Consider the following 20,398-nt stretch of genomic DNA (forward strand, 5'->3'; position numbering starts at 1 on the left):
ACATTTTAAACCATTTCAACCAGAAATATTCCTCGTGACTGTATGCAACTAAAAGAAATCTTGTGTCTCTGTGCATCAATTATTGGACTAAAAGGGGCGGCACGTGGTCTCTCAAAACTCTTCACTATCTTTATGACTAAGGCAAACCTCAATCTCAAGACACAATAACAACTATTCATCTTCTCCTTTCTGCTGCGGTTTGTTTAATAATCCTTTACAATCTCAGTAAAATTGATTGATTGATTAAACAAAGGCTTACAGGCCAAGTCTAAACTACAGAGTGAGCAGGTTTTATACACAATCAGGAAAATATCTTACTTAGATATTTCTCCCTCGCCATTTATTGTATCATTTTCACCCAACACTACCCTAAAATTCACACTATAAAACCCACAATTTTCCGCTAGCTAAGTCACAGCGTGTATTTTACTGCCACACAATAAATAAACCCTTTCCTTCGCGTGTAAACACACATGTGGCCACAATGAGAATTCCTATTAGACTGAAACGAACATTGGCCATTTGACTGCAGCTGATTCCTGGCGCTCCAGCCTCAGTCTCAGAGGACGACCCTGCTCGTGTTCAAAGCAGCCTGTCTGTGCCAGATAAAGCCCACACAGCGGCTTACACGTCTTTGAAAGAGGGTGCCACTCAGGGGCTCAGTGGGGGGCTGCCATCGATTGGCACAGGCCCTCGTGGTGCCCGGCCATAACCTACTTCACACATGATAATGGCTGTAATGGATTTGATTTAATGCAATGCTTCAGACAGGGTTCTGTTCTGTTCTGTTCTTCTTTTTCTTATTTTCGTTTTTTCAATTTACAAAGCGGAACAGAAAAACATACAGAACGGAACATGACCAGAGAGTACAGAAAGAAAAGAAATAACAGGCAGCAAACTCTGAAAGGACTTTGTATCTGCACTCTTGTCTTTTAAAGTTGATGAAGTTGCACGAGTATTTCTCTGTTAGTATTGTACTATGAATGCATCATTTTTGGCTCGAGCCTTCCAAAGAAAATGATGACCCATATAATTAAAAGAAAACTTCCTGTTTGGTCCAAAGTTACACAGAGTTCTTAACATATAGATATAAATAAAAGAGAATGACTTTGAATCTTTTAAACCCATTTTTTAGGTGATTTACTCTTCTTCTTTTTTGTTTTTTTTACATATCTTTTATGAATATGCAAATACAAATATTGAGTATATTGGCTATAATAAAACAAATTGAAAAATCTTTAAAATTAGCTGATTAAAACTAAAAGTATCTCCCAAACAAGGTTACAGTTCCATCTTCTGACACTTTCTGGTTCATTCATAAGCCAATCAAGATTTGCCTTGTTGAAGCTAAGTTTCATTTGTGTCTGTCAGATCCACATGTAGTTTCTCACATCACATGAAACATACCATTGTGTGTAAAATTCTGGAACAACGTGAACAAATCAACATAAATACATTTCTGTCCTTCTATAACTGAGGTTGGGCAACATAAAAATGAGGTATTAGGATGTATAAGTAGACAAATATTGCCCTCTTGTGGCGAAATCTGGTCATTACGTTTAAATAACACTAGAAAGCCTCAACTTTTAGATGAATGTGGCTCTTCATAGTCACAGCTGAGAGCACATGACAGCACAAGACACTTTCCCCATCATATGACCACACGCTTATTTTGCTCATTTAATATGATGTACTTTTTTGAATACAATATATATTTAAAAAAACAAACAGAGACCCAAATTCATACATTTATTTGCTAACGTTGAAGAAAGTACGGTACATGACAAAATAAATGCAAACTGGTTAAAAGAAAAAGAACAACATAGACTTAAAGAACGTCACAGATCATAAGTGCAATCTTTGCCAGGTTTTATTCTGATCACCTAAGGACTTTATTCAGGCAAACACATTTTTTAAACGTTTCTGTTGTCCATATAATTTATTTCTCACTTGAAACTAAAACTTGAATTCACTTTCAAAAGAATAAAATATTTGGTATTCCATCGTACTGTAGTGCTGTTTAAATAAATGGCCAATATCAATAATACTTTTCTGCATTGAATCACACTTTTTCAGTAGTTTGAACAATACACGTCATACAATAAGGAATAATAGAGATGGACATTATAATAGAATCTTTGTCTTGCTTATCCATTGTCTCTGCAAATCACATGACCTCGCTGACCACTCTGCTCTTCCAAACCCGATCAGTCCTTGTAAGTCACATTACGTCCATATTTTTTTCAATTGCCTTTACATTTGGAACAAAACATCTACTTGATTAGTTTGAATCTTAGAAAACATACGAATTCTCAATGTGTTAACGATATAAAAGTATAAAACGCCCTTCACTGCTTCTTGAAGACTCTCTTGGCATCCACGCCGTCATAGTTGTACGTCTGGGAAAATACATTTAATATAAGTTATAGGAGACATATCATACAATTCAACTTTAATTAGCTTTCAAACATGTTCGCAAGGGTTTCTCATATTCAGGTTACAAAAAATAATGTTTGAGTAATCCTGATTTCACCTGTATTTGAGGCTTTAGTGCTTGAAATGCTGAGTTTTTTAATACAATATTGATTTTTGGGGTCAGACACATAATACACAAAATAGAGCTATATCAATAACCAAAGTATTGTGATTTTGTATCTTCCAAAATCTTCCGGGCTGTCACCATACAATCTTCTTTGCCTGAATGCGTATCAATGCACTAAAATTCAGCTTTTTTCAGAATATCAGTATGAATATGGTACCATGAGATGCACATGCCAAAATATTTGAATATTGTTACATCCTTAGTTCAAAAACGTTACAAAAAGGCCATAAAAGTGAAACTCTGCTGCCATGCCAGTAAGAAGAGGCGCGGCCTGCAGCAGAGGTATCAGTTCTGCAGTTTCTATCATTTTGAAACAATATTGCGGTTTAAAATGAGCTACGTGAGCAAAATACAAACCTGCACCAGATCTCCTCCCACAATAGCCCTTGTAGTGGTCAGGACTTTGCCGTTGTCTTTCCTGGTGAACGTGCCATTCAGTTTCTCTCCCTCCAACTCCCACGTTCCCTGAAAACGAACAAAACAATTCAAAACAATTCTTTCTGTTTCACAGTTCTGGTGAAAAGAAAAGTGGCCTTACGGAGACTTCGGTGCCGTCCGCCAGCGTGTAATCAAACTGGACGCCCAAAGTAAAGTCGATGTCTTTGGTGCGGAAAGTGCTGGACTCCTTGAGGTGGAAGTTGTTTCCGTTTTGCTCGACGGTGATTTTTAGGTTGTCGTGCTCGGCGAGCTTGCGTTTCATCACATTGATGCCTGGGACACACAAATATCGACGTTTGAGTGAAGCGTCTCACAGCACAAACGTGGCCTAGTGGCTCCAAAACGGTGGCTCATTTCTAGTGGTGCCCATAATTGAACAGTTTGTGGCTTCAAAACCGGCTCTCTTTAGTTAAAACCGTGCGGTGCTTTGTCTCCATGGAGATGTTTTTGCTTGCTTAAAGTTTTCTACATATGGTATTAAACGTGTCTATCTCTGAGCAGGCCAAGTTACAGGTCAGATCTGTTGAGAGGAGAACCCTCTTTCAGTAAAAATGCATGTTTTTCCATAATAAAAGGCACTGGTAATGAAATAAATACTACATAGATGCGTTTAATGTCACACCGTGGAACTTTACAGAAACTAAACACGTTTTTTTTCACGCCAAAGCCCCTGCGCGTGGCAGGACGTGCCTCACTTACCCATCTGCTCCATGAACTTGTCATAATTCTCGCTGTGGTCCACTTTCCAGGTCCCGTTGAAGGCCATGTCCTTGTCGTTGATAGGGCAGTGATGAAGCAACAGCGTGAACGTCCAGCGGCCTCTCCTTTATAGGCCTCCTCCCCTCCCCTCCTCCCTCCTCCCCCCTTCACTGCAGGTTGGCACCAAACGCTCCTCGCCTTTATCTCGCTGATTATCTGTCCGCTGATGTGGCCGGGGGAAGAATGTCAAATGTAGGGCGTTCGCGGCGCGACCTCGAGGGCCGATAACGTAGTAACGGTTTAGGTGGAACGCCGCTCCCTTGACACAATTCAAAACACACTGGCACACTGTGTAACGGGACAGGGGCGCGCAGAGAGGGGGGGAGTCGGTTGAACTTGGCATTCTTTCAAACTCCGGCCCCTTTCAGTCTTTTCTGTGTCGCCTGATTGTGCCCGGCATGGAAATGAGCTGCGAAAAGGCCTTTCTCGCTGGCACTGGCAATTTGGCAGCAGTACAGAGCGTAGTGACCCCAAAAGAGAATACTCCATTTGTGCGCTAAAAAGGACTTGGCTTTGGGGAAACTTTTACTTGCAACATGCACAAGTTTCAGAGTATTTTTATGATCTTAAAGAACTTTACTGGTTAACACGATGCTATAGGTGTTGAGATAAATGTCTTATAGAAGTTTGGCGTATAGATGTATAGATGTTTTGTAATTGCCAGCACATTCTTGGTTAGGAGAAACGGACACGAGCAATGACAACAGCTTTGTCTTATATATAATAGGCTAATAGGCTCAGTGGAGACACATTTTATAGGTACTTGGATGTTGTCTCCTAAAACGACAATCTGTAAATTATAATATTTGAGTTGTATTTAGCTGTTTTTGACTACAGGGACAAAGTGTCAAGGTGAGGAAGGTGAGTTTATTTGTAGAGCACGATAGTAAACACAATTAAAGCCGTTTCAGGGGCGATGATGGCTCTCGCCTCCCACGCGACCGCCTTCCCGCGCGACCGCCTTCCCGCGCGACCGCCTTCCCACCTGTCCAGAGGCAGGAAAATAAAGAGGCGGAACTACAAAAATGGAGTGAGACTACAAAATGACCCGGGCTACAGAGTGGAAACGTGTCAAAAATCCTACAATCTCCCTCCCTCTCTCTCCCTCTCTCTCTCCCTTTCCCCCCCTCCCTCTCCCCCTCTCCCTCTCGAGTTGTGGCAGAAAAAATAAAGTCTAAAGAATAAAGGCAAAAGAATTAAAGGTCCCATAACATGCTAAATCGACTTTTCAGAGCTTTTAACCTTCTTACATTGCTATTTGTGCTTCATATATGTACCCAGAGTGTTTTTTTGATTGATTCACGCAGTTTTTAGCTATATTACAGACTATCTCCTTTCCTCAAATCTCCAAACTGACGGGCGGTGGGGCAAGACCGTGTCATAATCCCAGGCACGCGTCACCATCCGCAACCTCCATTTTATTGGAGTTTGGGCCGAGCCGATCGCGTCTATGCCCGAAAAATGCCCGAGTTGTGGCAAAATTTTACCATGAAAAACTATAATAAGAAACCATGGCAAGAACAATGTCTCGTCGCATTCCATGTTCCATGGAAGGCTCGAGCCAAAAATGATGCATTCAAAGTACAATACAAACAGAGAAATACTCATGCAACTTCATCAACTTTAAAAGACAAGAGTGCAGATACAAAGTCCTTTCAGAGATAATTGTCATTCTCTCAAGAAGAGAAAACTGTCATTTACTGCTCTATCCTGGAAATGTCCTCATGAGACTTACTTTGGCCCGATTTGCAACCAAACATTTTTGGTCTTAGTGACGTTTTGTCCCAGCTTCAACAAATAAGGAGCCAGTTGGCAAATATTTACTGTTGGAAATAAATCAATACGTACAAAAGACCCAAACCGTTCTCTTAAAATCCTCACATTTTGAAAACCCAGCATGATTTTGACATTGACATTGAATCCACGTGTAAATACTCCGTGGATCGTTGCGCCCGTAGCCGCGTGCGTGGTGGAATCGTTGTCATTCCGCGTGCGTCCCGGGACAATGCGTCGCTATGGCCACATTCCACAGACGGTGCTGCTCTCGCGCTTTCAGCTGAGGACAGAATACTGAAATACTGCTCACGCTCAGTCCTCGACTCACCCCGTCACGCCGGCCTCGTTCTCACTAAAAGCATTAGCACACAAGGCGGCGCCGCAGAAGGCATTCGGGGAGTCGATCAGAACTGTGAAGAGAAACTTTTGAATAAGTTACAGCGAGAGCGGAATACAAATGATCCGTCTGCTGCGGGTGTCTTATGGCTCATGTAAAGGAGGTGCATGTTTGTTTATAAAGCCCAAACACATTTTTGTAGAGGAGCACGACAAGAACATGTAGAATTGCAGACGTACACTGAGCAGCTGAAGAATTAAAAAAAGGAGAATTTTACTTGAGCAAAACAAACTTATTAATGATGTTGTAGAAGCAAAACAAGCAAAAATGAATGTGTGTTTGTATTGTGACTATAATGCACTTTTCATCTTATGTAAAGTGCTTTGAATTACTTTGAATTGTGCTCTACTTATCAGCTTGCCCTGCCTGTACTTTGCAGAACATAAAAGCATAAAAGCATAAGCAACTTCACAATGGGCAAATATAGGGATGAAAAAACAGATTGACACAATATCATACACTTGAAAAAGTCACAAATATACATATAATTTCATTTTCATTACACATTTTTTTATTTATTTTTATTGAGCAAGACACAGAGAGCAAAATGCATAAAGAAGTGATTAATCTGTATAAAGTCGTTCCCCAACTATGTTTCCATTTTCAAATTCAGTGCAAAAATGTGTCTTTCCCATTGTCATGCTTAAGCCCAGCGCCAAAAACAAAGCAAAGGGAAACCAGCCACACAATGCAGACAAACAAAAAATAGCCCAGTTCGTTTGAGCAACTCATTTAAATTCCAATTTAGTCTCCGTTGTACATTGACCCATTGTAGAGACTTACGCTCCCATGAGCTTACATCATAACTTGGCAGACATCCAATTATTGCTGCACACGAGATATGTTTCCATTTGTTCACGTTGAGGGTTAATAAAGACTACAGATAATATCATGAATTATTGTAGTTGAGTCCGCAATCTTAATCCCTTTTACTGCCGTGGATAAAACACAGCTGAACTTTGGCGTTTAATCGAACGCAAATGAGACAATATAACGGATAATATCAGATAATAACGGGCAATGTATCGTCATTAAAAAGGTGTTGCTGGTTTATTTACTCTGCTCAGCTTGCACTTGTTTGTGATGCCTTATGTTGCCATCACGACCCACAGAGGGAGATGTCCCTCTAAGGCTACTGTAACACATTGCCTTCTATAATTGCTGGAACATTATTATTTTTTCCTAATTGGGTCAACGGTGTGGGCCCCACTGGTCATTACTGTTGGCCCCACACCTGACACCTATCCAGCCGGCTGCAGGTTTGTCACACTTCAGGCCGGATGCACTAATTGTACAAAGTATTTGGTAAATGTTTTTCATATGTGATTAACTCTGACATCACTGCGATGTACCGCAATCCAACAAAAAGAAATATTGTGATGTCATATTGTCAAAAGTCTCACAATGCATCGACTATTGTTTAAGTGCATTGTTTTGTTACAGCAGCAGCTAAAAATACAGAGAAAGAACTACGTAGACCATAATCCTTTGGTCTATTTCAGTGCAAACAAAGAAGACGTGACTGGTTTTTAGCACTTTGCAAATGGACAGTAATGATTCGTACTGATGGTTTGTCTGAAGACATTTTAGAAGGAAAGATAGGATAAGCCTTTATTTGTCCCTCAATGGGGAAATTCTAGTGTTGCAACAAAAGTAGGTACATAAATAAATGATAATAAAAAAACATCTTATAGAAAAAAGAAAAAAAAACGCTCTTATAGAAAAGCTCTTGTAAAACTCTAATAAAAAACCTCTTAAACTCTTAATAAAAAAATAATAACAATAGTAACACTCAAAAAAAGTAGCATATCTACAATTCGGTTTTACCCTCTAGCTATTTAATTAATCACAATAAAAATCACACTATGAGAGTTGGATATCATTACGTCCTGTGAAATTACTTTACATTTTCGATACATTTTAAAGCTCGGATACTCCGGTTTGCATAACTGAACCACCGTTTCAGCTCATGTAACTTTTAACATTCTACTTAAATCAGCTTAACACCAAAACAATCTAATGCTGGAGCTGGATGATTCATTCTTATCTTACTCTGAACTGCAGACAAACCTGAGACATTATCCGCGTATCTAAAGTGGTAATCAACAGTTCAGCGTGAGGAAGATATTGCACCATCTAGTGGCATAGTTTATTTATTTATTATGTTAGATATTATATTTTGATTAGTTCACACATTTATTGCATTGAAGTAACCAGTATGACAGTAAAACAGTAACATTTTATAACCTGGCTCATTGTGGCCAAGAAGATTTCATACAAGTAGATGTTTTGTGGTGGCATCTGTGAGAAAAGGAAATATTGATTATTTATTTTTTACAAGAGTCTTTGCTGCCATCTGCTGGATACGTCAGTGAAGGTTTATGTTATGTGTGTGAATGGTTCATATTTCTTGAGTTTCTCATGGCCTTGTAAAGTAGATTAGAAAACATTTTTTGTGAAATGTGTCAAAATGTATTTTGTTCTAGTAGCACAGCATGCGCCTTATTTCAGTCCTTATCCTCAATGTTGTTCTTCATTTTCTTGAATGAAGCACAAACAGAAGCATTGAAGTGCAGGTTTTCATGTCTCAAATTATATATTTTTTTACACCACTTTGATGGTGGGATAATACCCGCAAAAATGTTATTCATAGTTTTACACCAGTCAAGTGTTAGTTTGTGAAGAAATCTAGTAAAAAAAAAGAAATAAGCTAGCAAAAGTTAAAAACAAAATCCCTTTCATACACTTAAATACTACTAAAACTATCATATACAAAACAGTTAACTCATAATGCAAAATGCTCTTGTTTACAGTATAGTTTAAGTGACAGTTATGGAGGTCATCCTTGTGTAAGAGGTTTTGATCTCAATGGGTTCTTACCTAGTTAAATAAAAGTTAATAAAAATAAAACAAATATTAAATTACCTCGACTTATGTCACATGTACTGCCTGTGTCCAACCAGGAAGTACAACTATATAAAATTAACCAAAAGTGTCCAACTAAAGAAAAATATGTACGATATTTAGCTAAATTGTTGATTACATTACAGTGAAATTGGTATCTGTTTTATGCTCTTTAACACATGTCTGTTGCTGTTGCTGCCCCGCCCGCAGACCACAGTGAAGTACGCAGCGCTGGAGACCACATACTGTACAGGATGTATGTGGAATGCTTGTTTAAATGAGTTTCTCCCCCATCTCCCCCATGTTTCCAGTCACCCGTCACCCCACTGGCTGACTTCATGGCCGGCTGGATGTCTGGGGAGGGGATCTTCTTTCTGTGGATACCAGCATGGGCCAAAACCAAACGCTTCACACTTCATCTGGGTCCAGGCGCCGTCAAGCACCACCCAGCAACAGGAGCGCGCAACCCGGCGGTAGGTAACGGCGCCGCAGGTGAACGCCGCGTCTGTTTGAAAGTGTTGCAACCGCGGAGGAGCCAGCCGGGCGCCGCGTATGGTGGGTGTGATGTGTACTGCTCATTTTATTTGGCAAAGGCCGTCTCTGTACAAAGAAAAAGCAAAAATACACACAAATAAAATCCAGCTCCGGCCTGGGCTTCTTGCTGTTGTGTTCTTTGGCAAGACACATAACCTGTCTTGCCTATGTCTGAGTACAGTGCGGTGTGTGAAGCAGTGATTGGTGTGAGTGTGAGAGGCCGTGCTGGTTGACTGCCTAATAACGGTCAGTCTATATAATATGTAATAAAGGCCGTAAGATCTTTAGGTGGATGACCTGATGGTGCTTCGAGTTGCACATGTAGAGGGACATACAGCAACATCAGCAGGATCGCCATTTAAATACATTACGAAAGCCCCACGGTGCACTCAAGAACAATTCAACCACTCCACAAACTCCATACACTGTAGGTTTTAAGCTGTTTTTATTTTATTTTTTTTCTCTCTATTCCTTATTAAGAATATGAGAGGTTATGTCTATAAGAGTTTTGCTTATAAGAGTTTTCATATTAAGAGTGTTTTATTTAAAGCTTCCCATAAGTTATCTGTTCTTATTCTTCTATATCTACTTGCAACACCGAAATGTCCCCATTGTGTGGACAAATAAAGGCTATCTTATCTTATCTTATCTTATCTGTTATTGAGAATTGAAAAGCAGCTTACAAATGTTTAAAGAAGGCTGAAAGAAACTTTGCCTGATCCATAAATGTCCACAAACTCCAGATTCTTTTTAAATGATCTTTTTAAATGATTTTTCTGGCCTGATTGATTGATTTGACTGGACAGTTGTAGCGGGGAATAGGGATTGAAAGCAACCCACACATGTGCAACATGTTAGATCTAATTAAAAATGCCGCTCAATTCGTCATGCAGTTACTTATCACCGAGATGGAGAATGAATGATCAAATACCGCTGTGTATACCTTTGATTTCAGGAAAGTGATTGTACTCCGAATACCACCAAGCGAAAGAAACCGTACCAGAATACAATAGATCAGGTCACGCGTTTACCTGCGTTGACCTGTCACCTGCTTGTCGTCATGGAGATCGACTCGTTTAATGCCGTACCGTGGAAATAGCGTCATTTTGGAGACGAGCGGACGGCGCACAGCGGACCTGTTTTGACACACTGCTTTAGTACAACTCTCCCTTGGTTTGACAGTAGTCCTGGGAGAAAAAACAACAACATGTACATTACTCAATTTGATCTTCGTTACATTTAGTTTCCAGGGACATTTTGCAATTTTGAAGCCACAAAACACGAGCAAAAGCCGATTAAGCAAACATTCTTTTTCTCTCAAACGGGCTCCTCTATTATGCAGGGCAGCTTATCCATTCTCGTGAAGCAAGTCCGATTTGAAACCCAAGCAGTTAACGTTAATGGCCTCGTCATTTCCAATATTTTAAAACAAAGCATGAAAACCTAATTGTTCCTTAAGCGAATCCTCCACGCATCAGCTAATTACCCGCTCTTCTGCGACGGAGCAACGGGGCGAAGATGCAGGCGGCCATTTTCCCGCTCGGCCTTTGTAGATAAATAACGGTGTTTTCTGCGGCTGACCTTATCGCATCAGACGGAGTGGTGAGTTTTGTAATTATTGTCGGTAATGAAGCCGAGAGGAGCGAGGGGTATGGCAAGAGGGAGAAGTGTGTCTGTAACTGACATTTCCATAATCCTCCTCAGCAGTTACAACTTCTTCTGTTTCTCACTTCAATCACTTCGCCGTTAAGAAGCAAATTGGCTGCGCGGATGTGAGGGTAAATCCCACTGAAAATGAAAGCCTCCGACTGCAGAGGTGGAAGCGGAGGAATAAGATTTTATAACCCGAGGCTTTCACGTTAATGAGCGACTCTTTAATATGCGAGGTGTATGTGCAGGACACTGGGCTGGCAATTATGTCCTTTTACTAATGTATAGATTTGGGCTTTGAATCATGGGCTTAACATACTTATTTTCAGCCCCGCTCCCTCTTCTAGTGTTGTCAAGGTACTAAAATTAAAATCAACTTCAGTACAGATATCAGGGACTTATTTTGATTCAATACTGCAGTTTATGAAGGATGATGATGCAGTAAATAACGTTTAGCCAAAAAAAAATTTTTTAGATGGTTTTACTGCACTAATAATGTGTAAACAACTGTGTCCTTACTGTGAGAGGGCTTGCCGCTCCGCAAACCTGACTCTTACATGGCCTCCTCCTGCTTGTTTCCATGGAAATGTTGTTCCTTTAGCTATTTTATTGTCGTGGTTTAACTTACCGTTTCTGTGGAATTATGCAGGTGACTTTCCACTTTCAGAATGTTACATTCTGCCTTTAAGAAATATTGTAATTATAGTAATTATAGTAGTAATAATACTCCTGAAAATGTTTAATAGCGTTCCTAGTTTATGCTACTGTCTACTGTATGACATAAGAGAACAAAGGAAAAGTTCTGCAGAAAGTTTTTCAAAGGTAATTGTTGCTTCTGTACATAAGTGATGATTTACCCTGACAGAAGTCACACTGCCGCCTCTAACAAGGCTCTCAGAGTTTAGCAATAAATGTGAAATAAGACCCTATCATTCCCACACTCCTGCCTGATTGAAGAGACGTTAATTACAATCATCTCATCTGCTTTCCTTGATTTTAATTTCTACTCGATGCGTTTGACCCAGTTCGCGTTTAATGAAGCTGACATTTTCCCTAAAGTTCAGACCGGGTTTGAAATATTTGGGCTACGACAGGTTTGTGTTCGACTCACTTTACGTTGTTATTATCTAAATGCAGAGGTTGAATAGTGCTTAGTTACATTTACGTGAGCAACTTTTTAAATTGAATTGTACCTCTCAGAGTATTTTATGCAATATTTAATGTCAAATCTTTCCAGTTAGATTGAAGGTGCACAATGTAACTTTTCTGGTTTCTGCAGTGGCCCCTCGACCAGGAAAGTTACATAGTGCACCATTAACTTGAAATTCTTAGTGAGATGTTTCGTCTAGACATTAGTGTTGGGAAGTAACTAAAGTAAATACATTCAGAAGAATCGGCCGGTCACGATAGCACCCGATAGTTCCGATCCATAGGAATAAGCCTAGTCCTGCTCAAATAAATCATCATAAAAAGATCTGACAGAGCGAGTTACAGATGGATAATCACTGTCGGCATAAACTTATGTAATATGTGAGTGTTTTTATCTCAAAGCAAAAGGCTAACATCTTACATATAAAACAGACAAACTTGATAAAAAGTGTTTTTGTAAAAGGGTTAGTTCAGTGTGTGGTGTTATTATAATTGTATGTTAGCATTAGCTTGGAGCCGCTTACAATTTACTTATACCTACTTATACTTATACTTACACTTACACTTACTTATAAACACATAGATGTCCCCAGGTGAAGTATTTACATGGTACATAAAAGTCTTAACATGCACCCTGTGATTATCCATTGATTAACTCATTCCCTGCTTTGTGTTAATTAATGATTGAGTTATTTTAGCCAAACTCTGCTAATTCCCCATAAGGAATGAATGGAGCAGGAAGTGGAGCTCTGCATTTTTTAGGCCACCGGAACTAGCAGGTCGTTTTCATGAAAAGGGCCCACACTAATTTTGAGTAACTGCACTGTACAGTTAGTGTTTCATTTGGGGGTATTCGGAATGCAGTTACTTTCCTAAATCAAAGGAATACTTCATCTGAAAACATAGGTTCATGTGTGAATTTTCCTACTTTAATCAGTGATACATGCTGTTTTTTCATATTATGTCACATTTTTTTACACAATATTCAGCAGAATACAATACTCTGCCCATGTGACGTAACTACATTTTAATGCAGGTATTCACTATTCTGTAACTAAATACATTTTCCCGAGCATGCTATCATTTCGACGTAATGGCACCTTTCCCTTTACGCATTTCTCATGACAACTTAACACCTCAGCAGATGTCCACATATTAATGAGCCCGTTCAGCATATGGACAAACAAGCAGCGGATTGTTCTTCCCTGTGTGACCGCGGCGCCATCTCCCAACCCACGCCGTTAATCGTCATCAATAGCCTGTAGTTATCACAAAGTATAAGATGACTCAGTCTACGGCAGTGTCCTGTAACTCATAATGTGCTCATTCTATGTCAACGGGCTGATACTTCCCTTTTAATCCCAACGTTTCCTCTTCTTACACCGAGTGACCCAAAGTTTAAGCTGTTAATTGTCGGTGGTGTGCGTGGACTCTTTTTTTCCTCTCTTTCCTCTTAGTCCTGATCCCTTTTGTTCCCGGCTCTACGGAACAAACAAAGCTTCTTTTACTTGCCTTGACTCTCCAAAAACCGAAGAGGATTAAGTCAACATTTCTCATGACCTCTACCTTGTTTGAAGGCGAGCGAAAAACGTGCGACGGAAAAGGTCACCTGCCGAGACGGGTGACGCAGTTTTATGCTGCAAATGGGTTTTTAATCACTGTCAAGTCATAACTTTTTATAACGACTGAAATCAACATGTTCAGCAGGACTTTGAAACTGCGGGTGAAGTCAGGCCAGAGCTGCTCACATAATGTACGAGATGTGCCTTGTTTCTGTTCTATGTAACCTGTCTATTTGGACTGAACCCTTTAAGAGCCTAAGAGCCACCTATGGGCAGGAGTTGAAATGTAGCACTTAAAACAATGCATCAGCGGTCAGCCAATGTCTATATAAAATTTTTAAAAAGCAAAACATTACTCTCTAAAAATCCCCAAAATGGCTGTCAAGCACTCATATTATTCCAAATGGTCCAGGTCCAAAAAATGTCTCCCGCTGAGAGTGAATGTGTCATGAAACGTGGAGGAAGCTGCTACTGTTAACTGTTGTTCATTTGTTCCTCATTACACAAGCTCCATTTTGGATAATTAGTTCAGACAGTAACTTTTCCCTGTGGTGTTGATTAGACCTAATTAATGACTGCAGACAAGATGGAGGGCCGGTGCCCTCAATGAGCCGTTTTCAAACCTCCCCAGGTAATTGAAGTTGTCCTTTTAATGCCTCATTGGTAGATTAGTATTAGTTTGAATAGTTTTATGTTCATTTGTTGATCTTTTGTAGCATTGTCACATTACAAATACGTCAAACTTAATTTAGACGCTAAAGAAAAAAATCTTTATACTTGACTTGATTTTGATATCACATGCTATACAAAGAATGTTATTTTCAACACAAAATAAAAGTTGTGATATTATATATTTCAAAATATCCAATTTGGTGCTATTCATACTATTTTCATTCTGTTTGCCATACTTCTATACAGATATTTAGTTTTCATTCTATTTCCATACTAGTGTATGTGTGTATACTAGTGTGTATGTGTATACGTATGTGTGTGTATATAATATAGCATAAGTAATGAAGAAAAGCCCTCAGGTGGTGTCTATTATAAACAGTTTGAAGCTTGTTAGCTTCACTTTACTTCATCACTCATTGCCTGCTCATTAGCGTGAAGAAGTCCCCTGGGATGGGATGTTAGCGGACAAAAAAACAATAGTAATATTCTGAAGAAGACCCAATTAGTAGATGCCGGCCTCTCCCAAGGCATTAGATGTGCCTTGTAGTGATAAAGATGAAGCTGAAACATGGACTCAAACCAGTGACTGTTCTTGGTTTGGTGGTAAATGCTTTTAGCTACAAAAGTGTTAGTTTTACTGACCCCTTGTGGCAGGATGGAATAACTTCAGTTCCAATTCACCATGTACTGTATCTGCTAATTACTAGACACAAATCCTTGTCAAAAAAAAAAGTCAGAACATTGATTTGGCATAAACATAACCTCCAACATTATTCGTCTTTAAAAATGTTTCCGAACTGGACAGAATAAACGTGTATAATTTGCTTTTCAATCCTTTTAACAACTCTGCACTTATGTCTTTCTTTTACTGCATGTTTTGCACAAAACATGCATTGAACCTTAACCATAAAGTTTTAAGGCACGTTTTAGACATTTCTAATGGATTACTATGTCTGAGTTAAAGCAACAATACAATCAAATATAAAATCAAGATATTCCTTATTGTAAACATCACCGCCCACCTCTAAATCTAAGAACGATTGTTTATCTACTCAAACTCCACACGTCACCCATGACCTTTTCCCACCATATTGCATTAAACAAAGATTGATTCCGCAGTCACTCATCATCTACCTGCTCCCATTAACGCCACAGTGAAGAGTAGCAGAGGATTAGATCTGAATGTCTCACAGGAAGAGAGCATGGCGAGCGGTGCGCATGCAGAAAGAAGGCGCTCAGCTGCACGAGCCCATCTGATTAACTCCTGCGTTCCTTATCGTCGATGAGTTGAAACCTCCACGCAACACGACCGCAATAACGGCCGGCGATAGGGAGAGATGAGATTATTATTGAGATGGAGATTGATTTGTCACGTATGTACATCATCTGCCAACGAGTCACAGCGGCAAACTAGGGATTTGTGAGTGGGATGCGACGGCCCCCGTGCTTTTCTGTTCGGAAGACGTTTTGTTGATTAGTATATAGGAATGGCAGATAAACAGATATTCAATAGGATATCATCAAAACAATAATACTGTCTTGACTCTCCCCTCTCAGTGTAATCTTTGCACATTGATAGATAAAAAAAAAACTGGCAGTGTCTTCTACATGGTCCTCGTTTAACAAAATGTTATTGGGGTGTCACACTTGATTGTTGCTCTATGGTCCTTCCTTCTCCTTATCCCTCTAAAAAACAAATAGCTGCTTTCATGACACCAAGCATACTTTAACATGACACCAAGCATACTTTAACGAACGAAATTAAATTCTGGTGCAGGTCCTTAAATCAACTTCATTTCTGCTTTATTCTTTCAATTGTGTTATGCAGTCTTTGTCTTTTAGCTAATACATCACCCCACTGGCGCAAATAGTGCTACATATTTGTTTGTTAATCTGATTAGGTTAATCAGATCTTTGTATACAGTTGCATTATTGTTTCTTATGAACAGATAAGTGTTTTTATCATACCTTAACACAGGGGTGTCCAAACCTTTTTCACAAAGGGCCACATTTTGAAACTTATACGGGGCCACAAACAATCCTCAAAACAATGTGCCTCCACAACTTTAATAAGACTTATAACATTAATATTAGATTGATATAACATCAAAATGCTAGAATTGTTTCCAATTTAATAGTAAAAAGTACAACTTTTTGTTGTTTGGACAAACGTAGCAAGAAGCCGGAGGGCCAACAAAAATTGATCCGAGGGCCGCATTTGGCCCCCGGGCCGTAGTTTGGACATGCCTGCCTTAACAGATCTTGAAACTTTTTCAAATGAAAAATGTTGCTACTGTCTTCCTACTAGGCGCTGTAGGACGACAGCGCCATCTGCTGCCTGACTACTTCAGCACTGTACAATACATACCATTGTATGGATGAGGGAGGCTTGTGAATCAGGACGAGGGGGCCTAGCTACTCTTTCACACCTGGAATACAGTTCTGAGAAATTTGGGACTGAAGACTGCGCTGTCGTCCTACTGCCTCGAGTAGTAAAAAAAGCCAAAGTCTGTTTACATCAGCTGACCAGACACGTCCTAGTGACACTAAAGCCCCCCTCACACATGTACGCTTACCTGGGAGTTTGTGTAAATGAAGCAGAACTGAATTCCGCATTTTTTGGCAATTTCCCTGTGAATAATGTGTGAATAATGGTTACACTATGCGGGCTAGTTCCATTTTTGATAAATTTAAATGATGCAGCACGTTGTTATAGTGATAGAATTCAGAGAGACAAGCTTAAGAGTGAACAGAGCAAACCTGGCACTGTGAAGGGGGGTCGGAGCTGAATGTTCTGGCAATTTACTGGGAACTGTGTGTGAACGGGGCTCAAATGGCACTGCTGAGCGACCGACTGCAGCTGGAACTGTCAAAGTAAGACAAGAAACACTATAGTACCGGTACCGATTTTGGTTTAATGGCAATATGGCATTTTAAAGTGTTTCATGTGGATTATCTCAAAAGAAAAGGTCAATTAATGGGAACAGAGCCATTTAAATGTGTTATTGCATACTACGGTCTGGAAGTCACATTCTGATTAGGGAGTATTTCAAGAAGATTGGAAGTGTTCTGGTTTAAACTGTCTCTTGTAGTTGTAGTATTTAGCAACTCAACTTGTCTGAGCATATTATGGTATGTTCGAGCGGACGGGCCACCAAGACACAAATAGAATAAAGGTGGTAAGTCTGGGATATTGCATTACATGAGGTTGCCACAGTCATGCTCTCTCCATCAGCCATCATCATGACTCAGGCTTTGCCAGTTTGGCCTTACAGTCCTCATTGCAAAAACACCGTCGCACTGCCACAGTCTTTCAAACCATCATCATCATCAAATCACCCCGAGCAGCGCACACGATTTTGTCATAATTTCATTTCTATGGCGCATTTTGTGTGACATGTCATGATATGGGGGCTCCCGGGGAACGGCGCAGAGATGATGCTTATCTGGAACACACTTGTGGATGGCACTGCCTCCACCTGCACCCCAAATCCAAATATTTACCTCAGGGTTGATGTGGGCTCTTTATAGTAAAAGCATGAAAGAACTGCAGCCATGTTTCTCACACTTTAATGCTAGTTTTTTAAATATTGTTGTTGCTTGTCTAAAAAAAATACTTATGAGTTATTTTTTCTTTGTGTCACAGTTTCGAGTAGGGCCGGGCCATATGGTGATCGAATGGATTTGGTTCTTCTGTTTAAAGCCCACACAGACATTGCCTCCTCTGAGTGACATGTGGATTCAACCAATCAGAGTGAAGTGCGAACTCTCAGAAGAAGATTGCTTATATACAGCAATAAGATAAGATAATCCTTTATTGTCCACACATGGGGAAATTTCAGTGTTACAACACAGTAGATACAGGGGGAAAGGACAGAAAAAAAAAACATAGTCTCACTCTTAATAGAAGAACTCTTATAAACATCTTAATAGGGAATGGAGGAAAAAATAATAAAATAAAAAGATAAAGATAAGAATAAAATAATAATAAAATAAAGTAAATAATAATAAAATAAAGTAAAGTATATAAAAATAGCTAGCATAAGACTAAATAATACTAATAGTAATGGTAAGTAAACACTCTTATTTACATCAGTTATATGCACATGAATATGGCCTATATACAGCAATATACAGCTAAATAATGTAAATGAATAAAAAATTAAACGGGGATCCAAAAAGAAAGAAAACCATGACTGTTTTTAGCATTTTGTTCAAATATATATATACAGAAATACTATATATATTCCTAAACTATAGTCATGGGTTTAAGCTTCCTGTTATAGGCAACTTCTTGAGGATTTTCTACCATTCAAAACATACGATGTGTTGTCTTAAATGGTTCTGAAACCCACGGATAGTCTGTGTTGCTTGCTCCTTCGTCGCTCGTTTACATCTCACCTAATGACTATTCTCTCTCTCTTGCTGTGGGAGGAAAAGTTGTGATTTGAGCCGCACAGAGACGACTTGACAAGTTCAGTCCGAGAAGATCTCAAAGATGAAGTAAAACCCAGACTGACGAGGACAAATTGGCTTGTTTTGTTGTTGGGGGAAAGTGTAGCATTCATCTGTCACTATAGGCCTGTTGACAAGGCAGAAGTGCGGTGAGTAATGGCTCGTAAATGTTTCTATCGCTCTTGCTTTGATATAGTACACCAAGCGCCTTCTTCACTTTACTGCATTGAGTTTTTCAAGTAAACATTTCAAGTTGCAAAATCTGGACGGTCTTGCTCTTCAACATACCTCCCCACCTGTTGAAAATCTCCTCCCGTTTGGCTCCTAACTCCCAGCATGTGTGACATACAACCAGGCGAGACTCCCGGGGTCCGGGACAATACAAACCCCTCCTCAAACGCAGGGGAAACATTTGGAGGGATTACGAGACGGCTTCTTTTCAGAGTCAATCACCGGATAAAATCAGTTCTTTTGAATAGGTTAAAACTACCAGTGCAGGGTCACACATGGGCCACAAAGAGCACACTCAGGTGGACTAAAGAGCACAGTCAGGTGGAAGGAATATGGACATGCTGAGATTTGCCAGTGAATTAAAACTGGAAGGAAAAAGGCGACACTGCCTTGATGATTTCGTTCTCATATTTTTAAATCTGCTCACCAGGATGCAAGATTTAAATAGTTCTGCAATTAGCAAAACACTAAGCCTGCATTTTAAGTAAAATCAAATCTAAAAACAAGAAAGTATATAAAATACAGATCTAAACTCATTAAAACATGAAGAACTAATGAACCTAATCGAACTGGGAAAAAACTAGTCTAACACAAAAAAAATATGTATGTTTACCTTGTGTGTGTCTGTATATGTATATATATGTATATACATAAATATTATTTAGTTTAATTTAATTTAATTATTTTTGTTTGACCCAAAGCTGATTTAGATTTTAAGATTTATTTTTTAAAGGTGCACTATTACATTTTTCAACTTAAATGAATTATGTGGGCTTTAATCTAGTTCTTACTATGATCAGGCTCTTGTCTCCACAGATCTGACCTGTAATTTGACCTTGTATCACGTATAAGTACGTTTAATGCCATACTGTGTAACATTTCAGGCAAAGCAATGACTTTTTCATGGAAAGAAGCAGATAGCGGCCCTTCCACCTTTAAGACATATTAAAATGGAAAGGTGACAATGTATTTAAATAGGTTCAACATTTCATCTCTAAAATGCATTTCTGTGTTTTCTCAATTGTCATTGCTCCTGTACCTCTTTTAAATGGTGCTCTGTGAACTGAATTCAGATTTGCAAACAAAAATTTAAAATTTAATTGCAATTGGAACACAGAATATTTGGTATTTTTCCAAAATTATTCTTCTGCTCTCAACCGTCAGTTGTCCACAAAAATATTCCTGTGGGTAATTTGCTTGTTGGAATAATCACTAAATGACAACAATTTACTCCACTTTGGTTACTGATGAGTCTGCAATTACCAAAGT

At 39.3% G+C, this 20,398-nt stretch overlaps 1 protein-coding gene across 1 annotated transcript; it reads right to left on the reverse strand.

Annotated features, from left to right (window-relative positions):
- Positions 1-1,735: 1,735 nt before the first annotated feature.
- Positions 1,736-3,867, reverse strand: LOC140372060 (fatty acid-binding protein, intestinal-like). The gene is made up of 4 exons (XM_072459329.1): positions 3,740-3,867; positions 3,141-3,313; positions 2,960-3,067; positions 1,736-2,399 (listed from the first exon to the last, which is right to left on the reverse strand). Exons 1-4 carry the CDS (start codon positions 3,804-3,806, stop codon positions 2,349-2,351), a joined length of 399 nt encoding a protein of 132 aa, XP_072315430.1. The 5' UTR covers positions 3,807-3,867; the 3' UTR covers positions 1,736-2,348.
- Positions 3,868-20,398: the final 16,531 nt, after the last annotated feature.

Source organism: Eucyclogobius newberryi, unplaced genomic scaffold, assembly GCF_026437365.1.
Source record: "Eucyclogobius newberryi isolate DKJ021-1_F unplaced genomic scaffold, fEucNew1.0.hap1 SCAF_22, whole genome shotgun sequence".
Taxonomy (NCBI): domain Eukaryota; kingdom Metazoa; phylum Chordata; class Actinopteri; order Gobiiformes; family Gobiidae; genus Eucyclogobius; species Eucyclogobius newberryi.